This window comes from Nyctereutes procyonoides, unplaced genomic scaffold (assembly GCF_905146905.1).
Source record: "Nyctereutes procyonoides isolate TBG_1078 unplaced genomic scaffold, NYPRO_anot_genome, whole genome shotgun sequence".
Classification (NCBI taxonomy): Eukaryota; Metazoa; Chordata; class Mammalia; order Carnivora; family Canidae; genus Nyctereutes; species Nyctereutes procyonoides.
The window spans coordinates 51,332,879-51,344,513 of NW_026575043.1; the positions used below are offsets into that span (position 1 = coordinate 51,332,879).

The 11,635-nt window shown below is 39.4% G+C and overlaps 1 protein-coding gene across 2 annotated transcripts in view; it reads left to right on the forward strand.

Moving 5' to 3' along the window:
- Positions 1–10,153, forward strand: part of MED13L (mediator complex subunit 13L) — a 299,067-nt gene extending 288,914 nt beyond the window's left edge. For both annotated transcript variants that reach the window (XM_055322293.1, XM_055322294.1), the window contains exons 28-31: positions 1,222–1,379; positions 3,793–3,954; positions 6,076–6,188; positions 7,220–10,153. In XM_055322293.1, coding sequence (XP_055178268.1) covers positions 1,222–1,379; positions 3,793–3,954; positions 6,076–6,188; positions 7,220–7,352 — 566 coding nt within the window. In that variant the 3' untranslated portion in view covers positions 7,353–10,153. The remainder of the gene's footprint in view (positions 1–1,221; positions 1,380–3,792; positions 3,955–6,075; positions 6,189–7,219) is intronic.
- The last annotated feature ends 1,482 nt before the right edge of the window (positions 10,154–11,635 follow it).

Genomic DNA, 11,635 nt, shown 5'->3' on the forward strand with positions numbered 1-11,635 from the left:
AATCTAATTTGCTCTAAAACAACTCCTTATTTGATTATTATTTTTTTTTAATTTTAATTTTTATTTTTTTTATTCATGAGAGACAGAGAGGCACACAGGCAGAGGGAGAAGCAGGCTCCATGCAGGGAGCCCGACAGGGAACTCGATCCAGGGTCCCCAGGATCACGCCCTGGGCCAAAGGCAGCACTAAACCGCTGAGCCACCCGGGCTGCCCTCATTTGATTATTCTTAATAGATGTTTTGGTTTGATTATCTGTTAAGGCATTTGTTGAGTAATAGTTATCTATAAACTGTTAAATACTTAGTATTATGTAGCCATTCACATTGATTTTGAAGATTTTTTTAATAGTTACCCGCATTTACCCCTGTTAAAGGGGGAGGGTAAAAGGATACCAGATTTTATATATAGTATGATCATAATGGAGTAATGATATAAGAAAAAAAATAGTAGCAAAACATTCACAGTAATAGTTTTCCCTTTTTATACTTTTCTTTCCAAATTTTATGCTGTGTGTGTACCTTTTATAATGTGGGAGATGATTTCTTAATGAAAACACAATGCTTTGATCTGCTTTTGGAGTAGGCCTCCAGTTTCAGGGCAAGTTCACACCTATTAACATGTCTTAATTCAGCCTCCAGTATTTTAGATGCTAATTGGATACATAGATGGTATCTGCTCTTTTCTTGGATGGTGTCAGTTGTAACATTGTGTGATAATTAAATTGCTGCTTTAGCTCTTTTGCTATCTTTTTTTTTTTTTTTAAGATTTTATCTATTTATTCATGAGGGGGGTGTGGGGCAGAGAACACAGGCAGAGGGAGTAGCAGGCTCCATGCAGGGAGCCTGACACGGGACTGGATCCCAGGTCTCCAGGATCACGCCCTGGGCTGAAGGCGGTGCTAAACCGCTGAGCCACCAGGGCTGCCCTCTTTTGCCATCTTTTTATGTGCGTTTGGAAGCTATACAGAGTGTGGAGTTTTGTTTTATGTTCTTTATTTCTCCAATCTGTTAATACTTCACATTAGATCATTGAGAATACAAAATGAAAAAATAATTTTCAGCACCTTGCACCCAGTAGACACACATGAATAATAAATCTTACTAAGTTATTTACAGCGTGTGTTTTTGTAACATCATGAACTAACAAAATAGTATATATTGTTTAAGTTGTGGATGTGAGATATTTTTTAAATGTTTGTGTTTTTTCTCCCTCCTTTCTAGATGACATGTTTGTTGACCTTCCATTCCCAGATGATATGGACAATGATATTGGCATATTAATGACTGGGAACCTCCATTCCTCTCCCAACTCCTCCCCGGTTCCTTCCCCAGGCTCTCCTTCTGGAATTGGAGTGGGCTCTCACTTCCAGCACAGTCGGGTAAGGATGATTTGAAGTAGGTTGTTTAAAACAACCTCAGCCCTCAGGGAAAATAATCCTCTGGAAGTGTAATCACCTCTTTCTGTCATGTACCTTTCTTCTAATGGTCTTGGTCCCTGGTACAAGAGAAATCAGTGTGGAAAAGTGACTCTGTAGTTGTTCTATTTTGTATGCAGGCAGGAATTAGAAATGGATGATTATTTCTGAAAATGTTCCTGATACATATGTTTTATCAGAAGAATAGTCCTATTACAGCAAGAAGGCTTTTTTGCAATGACTGTTTCCTAGCAAAAATTAGTTTTGGTTGCTTGCTGCTCCCTGGTTACTTATTTTTCATTTTTTGCCAAAATAGTTGCTTTTCAGGGGCTAGTTCAATAGGCTTGCTTATTTAACATGTAAAATAACTGTCTTAATTGAAGAACACATTATTGATGGTTGATTATTCTGAAGTAAGCCTTACTGTTCTTGTTTCATGTCATGGTGCCTTGATTTATATATATTTTCAGTCTTTTGTGTAGCCAGGTTTCGAAATGGCAAGGGCCCACAGAATGTTCATTTTGGACAAGTGTCTAGGTTAATGCCCCAGTATTAAGGAAGAACACCAGAGCTGACAACCAGTTTCCTCTTTAAATATCCCAGGAGGTGAATTAACAGGATTGAAGAGTTAAAGGTTCTGCTGTAGCTTGTGTTAACTTTGTTTTAAAGTAGATGATTCATACCTTATCACTCTTTTGTACCTTTTGTTTAAAATATTGTGAGATTGAGGGTTTAAGATATAGAAAAATGGCCATGTCTACTCTGTTAAACTGGGCAAGCACACACAACTCTGCTCACACTCATTTAGACAGAGCTGTAGTAAGAAGACTTAGTTTTCTGTCCATGGGGCTTTCATTGCCAGCCTGGAGTTCATGGAGGGACAAAGAGAAAGAAGATTAAAAATGTTAGTTAGCAGATAAAACCAGGGATGAGTGACTCAGTAGACTACATTCATGTAACTGCCTGTCCCCCAGTCCTCCTTTCTGGAAAGAAGAGCTTTTTAAATGTCTTTATTTTCTCCATAGTCATTTGTCAGTTCATGACAGTTTATTGGTTCTTTGGAGATTGTTGTGATGGAAACCAAGAGCACAGATTTTACATCAGGTAGTTTCAATTTAGAATTAATGTGAATTCTAGAGGCAAAGAACATAGCAAGCAAGAATGCATGCCCTGGAGTTTGATAGATGTAGCTCAGAGTTAACAGCTGTATGACTTCTAGGTTGGTAATCTTGACCAAGTTACTTGACCTTTCTCAGCCTCAGTTACCTTATCTGTGAAATGGAAATAACAGTAATCACCTTTCAGTGCCCATGGTTGCACTAGCTTATCCAGAAACAAAGAATTGGTCTTTGAAGTGTCATGTGAGTTCTGTAGAAACAGAGCTTTGCTGTACTTTCTGCCTTTGTCGGAGCCTCAAGCCCTGATGTCTGTGATTGCATGTCAGAGTTTAAACAGCACTGCTCTGCAGCTGGGCAGGTGGCCCTTTTCAATGTTGAACACCTGCAGCCTGGTGACCCCTGCAAGGCTTTCAGTAGTTCCTCTTTCAGAACCATTAAACATTCTTTGATACCCAATTAAGGCATTACAACAGGGGAAAGCATTTACTCAGGGTTGTAGTAAGTTTTTATTTTTTAACCAACTCAGATAATACAACTTGGTGTGATAGTTGACGATTATTTTTGTCCTCCCAACAGAAGGCCTTTGAAAACAAATGATTACTTTTTATTCCTTGCATAAAAGGTTATTTTCAGCTCTTGAAGCCAGTTAAAAGAATCAAAGATAAAGAAAATGTCAATTGCAGAAACCCGTCGTAAGGCTCTCACAAGGGTTTTATACGAAGGAGTTTGCTAAAAATTAAAACAAGGCCTCTTCACCAGCAGATCTTACACTGCTGGGAGGCCAGTGACACTGTATCACATGGAGTGGTGCAGTGTTAGGTTTTCCTAACATCCATGTTGTTGACACTAGACTGTCGGGTATGCTCATGTATTTTGGTTGATTGCTGGTGAAAGAGCACCTGGGTGTGGGGGGTGGGTGCCTTCAGCTGCCAGAGGCCATTCTTTCCACCTTTAGTTTGATGTCTGATGCCATGGAACACTCTTACATTTAACAGAAAAGAAACCAGAGCAAATATATCTGTATTTGCTTGACTGATTGAAATTAGTTTAGCTGGTACCATATTTCTCATCAGATGTCTGTGCATGCAGCGAACACCATGTTTCTCCTGTTGACCTTTCTCAGTCACCGGTGTTTTTGTGCAAAAAGCTGCCAGAAGGGGGTCCACAGTGTGCAGAGTGACTTGGTAAAAAGTTGATTTTCAAAGCTTTATTTGAAGTTTTATAAATGCTGATCATGCTCTTGGGACTTTGTTTTTCAGAGTCAGGGTGAGCGTCTTCTCTCTAGAGAGGCACCCGAGGAGCTGAAGCAGCAGCCTCTGGCCCTTGGGTATTTTGTATCAACTGCCAAAGCAGAGAATCTCCCACAGTGGTTTTGGTCGTCGTGTCCCCAGGCTCAGAACCAGTGCCCCCTCTTCCTAAAGGTTGGTTTGGTGTCATATTTGAAGTTTGGGGGAGGAGTAACTTAGACTTAAATTGGGGTTTGGTTAGAAACTTGTGTCTCAGTCCCCACAATCATACTGTGGTCCCTTTTTCTTTCACATCTGCTTCTACTCTGAGGGTATTTTAATTACAGTTGTGGTTGTGGGGTGGGGGTGGGCAGTGGTTAGAACTCAGGAGAGGAACCCAAAGCCGTGGCACAAAGGAAGCAATCACATTAACCTAAGATGGAGACTTTGTGGGACCCACAGGGCATGCTGCCTTGCCACCCGTGAAGGTAAGCTTAGGTGGAGGTGATCTGGATTGGCTGATCTCTTCCTCCCTTGCCACAGGCTTCATCTTTCTTCATTAGAGTAGGGCAAGAGGCAGCTAAATTTACGTTTACACATGCTCCTTCCTGTATCAGTCTTGGAACCCTTTAATACAAATTAAGGGTTAAAACAAAAGATTTCCTACTTCCAGTTTGCTTGAAAGAGGCTGGAATGAAATCCACGTTTCACCCACAGATTGGCAAGAAACCAGAAGTTTGACAACATGCTCTTTTGGCAGGGCTGTTGAGAGATGGCCCTGGTGCCAGTAGGAAAGCCAAGTGACACAACCCCCCTCGCTTCCCTTTTGATGCTGCAGTTCCACCTCTGGAAATCTATTCAGAAGAAACAGGCAAAATCAAAAAAATGATAAATGTAAAAGATGGGAAACACTTGAACTGTCCATCAGTAAGGAACTGGTTGAATAAACCAGTACATCTGTTCAGTGGAGTGTTAGTTATCCACAACAAAGTGAGGATTATTGTTATATAATCATTCTGTGGAGTGTAGATTACCTTGTAGTGATTGTGATAAGATGGGCACACGCGCGCCTGCTATGTTTTCAAAAAGAAACAGTGGAGGGGTTGGACCAGAAACAGTTGAAGCAGTTTTCTTTAACTAATGGCTATGACATATTGTGAAATCAAGGAAGTTATATAAAATCCACATCATCTTTATTTCAAATTAGACTTGTCAGGATGAACCTAGATTTATTTTTCCCTCTTAAGAAAGGTGTACACTTTTTTTTTTTTTAGCTTGATCTACTGCAAAACTTAAGAGCAGTGACAGCATAGTATCCATAAACAACTCTCTTGTTACAGTTCTGGTTCTGAAATACCATTTATCATTTAAAAGAACCAGAGTCCCTTGGAAGAAATGACTGATTATAGGTCTGAAGTAAGAAATATTCAGGATGAACCTTTGATATGTTGTCCCACTGAAAAGCAAGGAAATTACTTAAGATAATTAGAGTTACTTCAAAGGACCCAGGAGCCAGCTGGAGGGTTCTCATTGCCCAAGGATGGGACAGTTTGAACATAAAGAACAGTGGTAGCAGGAGAATGAAACAAATACATGGGTCATAATTGTGCTGAAAACCAGAACATTTTCTCATTCACCTTTTGAAACTACTAGAACAGCAGCTTACTAATTTGAAAACTAAAAAATAAAGAAGCATTTATATTAACTCTCACATACTATATTTCTCAGTTATTTAACAAAGTAAAATATGCTAAAACCATTAGGTGAAAAAGTGATGGGGAACTTAATAAATGGAGCATGCTGGTAACCTGCTGAACACGGTGATCAATCCTACTTCAAGTGGGACAATAGACATTAGTTGCCTTTTGATGTGATGCAATAAGAAGGACATAGCACCAGTTAAGCAGTATTCTTGCACGCTTATCCCCTCCCTCTAGAAAGAATCTGAACCAGTTAGAGCCTCTAAATCTATGGATTTATAGGAGAAGTCAGGAGAGAATGTATTAACCCCACCACAAGGGGACAGTTAGCCATATACAGACCCTGAGGCCTTCTAGAGATTAGGACTTCAAGAGGCAGGTCTTTGAATCATTTGAAATGCATTTATATTTGCAAAGCTAGCTTTTTTTCCAACTCTAAGATATGGAGTTATTTGGGATCACATTGGAGTTACTGAGAGCCTAAAATTAAGGCTTCTGGAGGCTGTGGCTTCTAAAGACTCCAGAGGGCGTCTGCAACTAGCATACATTGGTCTTCCTTTTTTCTGCCCCGTGGTTGAGGATGTCAGAAAGGTAACTGTCTCTGTTCTTTTACCAGGCTTCACTGCATCACCACATTTCTGTAGCACAGACGGATGAACTTCTCCCTGCCAGGAATTCTCAGCGGGTTCCACATCCTCTTGACTCCAAAACCACATCTGATGTTTTAAGGTAGATACAGACATAGGCAACATAGCAGTACAGTGTGAAATAACCCTCCTTCACTTTTGTTTTTCCAAGGTGTATTTAATTAAAATGCAGAAAAGGTGCTACCTTTTGTGCTGTGGAGCACTGTCTGATTAGCCGCTGAGAGTTGCAGTCCCCCCATATGAGCACTGGACAGAGAGTATAGTATACTTTGTTAAATGGGATAGGTATGTTCAAGTACAATTGCCCTTGCTTCCTATTTAAAGGAGGCATTTTATGGTGATGAAAATAGATCAGAATTAGGAGGTGGATGGTTAGAAGACAGAGCCTGAAAGTTCAAGCGCTTGGTTTTGAAAGCATCTTTTTTACTTCTTCTGACATAAGTTATATAAATAAAATTAACTAGACCATAAATTCCATAGTTGGGAAGTATCTTCCAGAAGGATGCAGTAATTCTCTTGCACTGTAGCAGGCCACAAACATTCTTCAGGTACCTTGAGGAAATATGCCAGCTTTTTCTAGTGTTTGCTAACTCTAAAATGATTTGGAAATTATAGTTAAGCAAGAACCTGATCAACATGATTTTGGCTTTCAGGGTCTCTAGTGCAGCACCATTCAAGAGAAATACAATGTAAGCTACATTTCTAATGAAAATTTTTTTAGTAGCAACGTTAAAATAGTAAAATAAATTGGTGAAGTTAAAATGTATCAATTATACCAAAAGTATATCAGAATAATATCAAGTATATGAAAAACAGTATCATTTCAGTAGTTAACATAAAAATATTCATGAACTATTTCACATGTTTTGTTTTTTAATATGAATTCCTTGAAATCCAGTGCCTGTTTTTATATGATAGCATATGTGATTCCGTTTGTGGCCAGTAATGCAGGGCTAGGCAAAGCGGATGTGTGAGAAAAGTGCCACAGGGAAACCTGAGACGAGTGAAAGAATGACACAGGCCCTCTCTGCCAACGCCTGGAATGTTGACGTATAGAACGAGCCTTGCCTCTGCTGTGCTTCGTGCCCCTGACCTGTCTCTTCTCTCCGGCAGGTTTGTTTTGGAGCAGTACAACGCTCTATCCTGGCTCACGTGCAATCCGGCTACCCAGGACCGTACCTCCTGCCTTCCCGTCCACTTTGTGGTGCTCACTCAGTTGTACAATGCCATCATGAATATACTTTAATTGGAAAAGCACTTGTTCTCTCTGGCTCGGTTCCTCCTCCCTGCAGCCTCAGCCCAAGGAGCCTGCTACACTCTGCAAATGCCCCACATCCTCTTCTTGAGACCACTCTCCACAGTCCTGCACTGTGATTACTCCTCAGCAGGCACAGGTCATTTCTGCAGTGTTCATTCCCAGAGGGATTCATTGATACTTCTCTCATGGACCTGGAAACTTCCATAAGCAGTGACTTTTAGCCAGTGTTATGGTGTGTGCAGCCCCAAACCACTGGTCCGCAGGAAGTTTGGTGGTGGTGGTGGTGGTGGTGGTGGTGGTGGTGGTGGTGGTGGTGGTTTTTAAGAGGGAAACAGAAGAGACAGTATCCTTTTGCACAAGAGTCTGTGTTTCCAGTCTCTGTTTAAAAACAAGGGCAGTTTAGCCCTTTTGGATATAATCCTCTAGTTATTGGTGTATGGCCTGTGGGTTACCCGAACTCCATAATCTGGGACTTCTTAAAAATAAGAACCAGCTCAAGTATATGATCTCATAATGGGGTTTCTGTCTCCCTAGTGCCCCCATCTAGATTGGCATGGATGCTTTGGTTGACTTCATACCTGTGTGTAGATACAAAAGGTCTGGAGACATCTTCATTTTGTTTATTTATTTTAAGTTGTTTTGTCATGTTTTTTTGTGACTTTCTTTTGATTTTTTTTTTTAATTCATGAGGACCAGGTACAGTAGCTGAAACCCAACTCAGATCCACCGTAGGATTCTTTGACTACATACCTCTGTCCTAGAAGCCGGAAAAGGAGTGAAAACAGATTGGGGAGATAAGCCTAAAAAGTAATATATTCAAAACCACCCAGCAGTAGGCTTTATTAAGAACAAACTGGGTAAACATTCTGCCATGTTTCTTATTAAAAGTGGCCAGCGTTTCATGAAGGATAACATTTTTATACAGAAGGCAGTCAAGCTCAACCCAGAGCCATGGAGGCAAGTACCTTCATTAGTTTTATATAGTCACAACGGAAATATATTTTCTAGTGAATTCTTATTGAAAGCCAGGTCTCTCCTCTCATTAGATCAAAAGGGACTCATGTACATATCATAATTGAAAGTGTTTGCTCATAAAATCAGTTATAAATATGGTGACTTTTTTCTGGACCATAGGAATATTATTTCAAAGAAATATTACAACTTAACCATTAAATTAGTACTTGAAGTTGAGCCTTTGTGGTGGGACTTTTTTAAAAAAATATAATGCCTTTTTAAAGCATTAATGGCTAATTGAAGTATTTTATGACTCCTCATTCCAGGCCCCAGAGGGTTGTCTTTAAGACCCCGTTTCTGACCTTGACGTCGCAGCGCGTTTCTGTCTGAGGGCAGTGGGCATGGGCTTGCCTCCCGCAAGCAGCTCTGGTCAGGCTGTTGAGCTCTAGTCATCTGTGGAGAGAATCATGCAAATTTTAAAGTTCTTCCAAGAGACTTCCATATCCTGATTATTAACAAAAACAAAAAACAAAAAAAAAAAAAACAAAAAAAAACAAAAACAAAAAAAGAAAAAAATGTAATAACTGATATGATTTTGTAAAAGTATTTTTCTTGAAATAATCTAACGTTTAAAACATTATATTAAAAAAAGTTGTGTGGTGGGAATATGTAAGCAGAGAAATAACTTGTAAATGGATAATTTTATTCTCTGTACCACCAATTGGGGGGGGGTGACTTTCACAATGTATAGGTTAAAAAAAATCTGATATATCAAACCATTTGTATCTAATGTGTACAGTGTAAAATTGACTTTAAAAATATTGCAGTGCTATTTTTTCTTAATCAGAAAGGAAAAATTCTCAAGGCCTTTTGAAGAGCATAAGATGATGAAGATTGTAAACTTGTATAAAATTATCTTGGTGAGAAGACAAATTGTAAAGTAGATATTTGTAATCTTTTACCACTTTGGGGTTGCTTTTTTTCCCAGAATTCATCAGAACTTTGAATTTTTTTTTAATATGGGCTGTTTTTAATGCAGGGGCTTTTCTTCCCTAGAAACCCAATTCTAAGCAAAAAAAAAAAAAGAAAAAACCCACAAAAAACAAAAAACCCCTACAAAAATTAAAAAAAAAAAAAAAAAGGCAGCAAAGGGTAGTTTTCATCTGGTGTCTTTTATTTAAGTTTTTTAAGTTAAGAAAAGCTGGTGACATATTTATACGTTTTTGTGCAAAAATAAATGAATGGCAATAGATTTTAAAAAATCTTATTATGTACTTCTGTGTGAAAAAGTCTGTATAATATTTCCCTTAAATATGCATTATTTTACTTGTGAGTTTTTTACTGAATTAATCTGAAATGTACAAGCCCTGGATTTGCTACAGAGTGAGAAGTTATTTTATTTTTTTTTTTTATTTTTAATTTTGGAAATCCTGCAGAAATCAGAACTCTTACCATGGTTTGAACTAAAAAGGGGAAATGGGGAGGGGAGAGGGGTGGGATTGTCCAGCATGCTTGTATGTATATTTCAGAACCTTTTTTAAATGTAAAAGCTGTACATTTCTGGGAAGTTCTGAATTTCTTTTGTTTCCTTTTTTCCTTCGAGCATTTTGCAGTGAGCTTCTTTTATATATAGCAAACAATTTGAAAGAATACAAAAATATGTGAAGTTCATTTAAAACTACAGTATAGCGCTGGTACAGTACACTAAAGACTTTGATAAAAAGAAACAATACTAAAAGGCCTCCATTTTAAATGTCATTCATATATACCTTGTGAATGAGAGCTATATACTTTTACACACTTTTTTAGAGGAATAAATTATTGAATTACTGAAACTTTGAGTGGCTTTTTTCCCTCCCATCCTGCTTTATAACAAAATTATTTACACCTATTCAAAAGGTGTTTGTGTAATGGATTGAACATTCCTTGACTAGGAGTCAGGCTCTACCTTCCAGAGCAACACAGACATAGGATTTTATTGCCGTGACCACTAACCAACAGTTGTTCTCAGATGGTGTCCTCATGCTCCAGGGCACTAGTGCATTCCTAGATTAGTGTGTAGAGTCTGTGCGGGCACGCACGCGCACACACACACCCCATTGGATTAGGACTCCTGGTGTCCAGTTCTTTAACTGTCCTGAGTAGATCAGATCTGTGTTTCCCACAGATTGTGGTCAGTCTTAAAACAAATTATGAGTCTGTTTTCTACTTCCTTTCTCTTCACGGTCTGGGCCAGTTTCTTTTTGATGTTCCTTAGAAATAACAGAGCCCTCTTTGCTCTCTGCCCTATTCACAGGCTGTGATAATAGAATGCCACCTAAGACCTGTATGAGCAGGGTGCTGGTTGACTGCACGGCAGCCACTATGCTGTTCCCCTTGGGTCCATCCAGTAGGAAAAACCACCTGCCCCTTAGGGGTAGAATCTCTTCCAAAAAATGGTAAAAACCTCAGGACTTGGCAGAGCTTACAGTAAAAGTTTGACTAAATCTCGAAAGACTTTGCTCTTAACCTTCCTCCATCTATTTAGAAATACACATTGTTCTGAATTTAACATGGTCTGAACCTAGAGGTAAAGCTGTTGAGACTGCTCAGCCTTGGTTATTGTATCTGCAAATGAGGGAGGAGCAGGAGTCTATGAGAAATGCTCTGCAAATAGCCACGCTGTGACCATGTTATCATAGTTGTACCATTGAAGAAGGCAAACAGGCCACATTGGGGTTAGAAGACCCTTCAGGTCTCTGCCTCATCCATCACCATGGCCCTGTTTGTAATGCTGCTGGATGAAGGCAATATTAAAGAATCCCACATTCCCTGGTTCCATTGTAATCAGTCCTATGTCCCCTCAATCATCAGAATTAGATGGTGTTTTTACAAGTGTTCATTAGCTTAGATACTTGACTCCTACATTGGGTGGGACTTGATCCAACAGTTTGTGAACATTGTTTTCATAACCACTGGCTGCACCAACCTGGTGACCATAGCTAAATCTGTTCAAGGCAGGAAAAGTTATTTTTGCAAATCGGGTGGAGATAAGTCTGACCAGGCCTTCAGGAGCCATCAGCCTCTAGCCATTCACTTTGCTCCAATTCCCAGTAACACCGGTTAACCCCCCACCCCCCCCAATGATGCCATAGCACCGTTTCATGTTCCTGCTATTCAGGAAGTTGGGGAGCAAGGAAATTTGTTCCAACAGTTATCAAAGAGTCAACATATCTTTGGGTAAAAAGAAGTGCAGTTTGTCAATAGAAAGTTTTAAAAGCAGACTCCTCATAAGACTTAATGCTGAAGCCGGAGCCACATACTGGAAATTGCCTTTG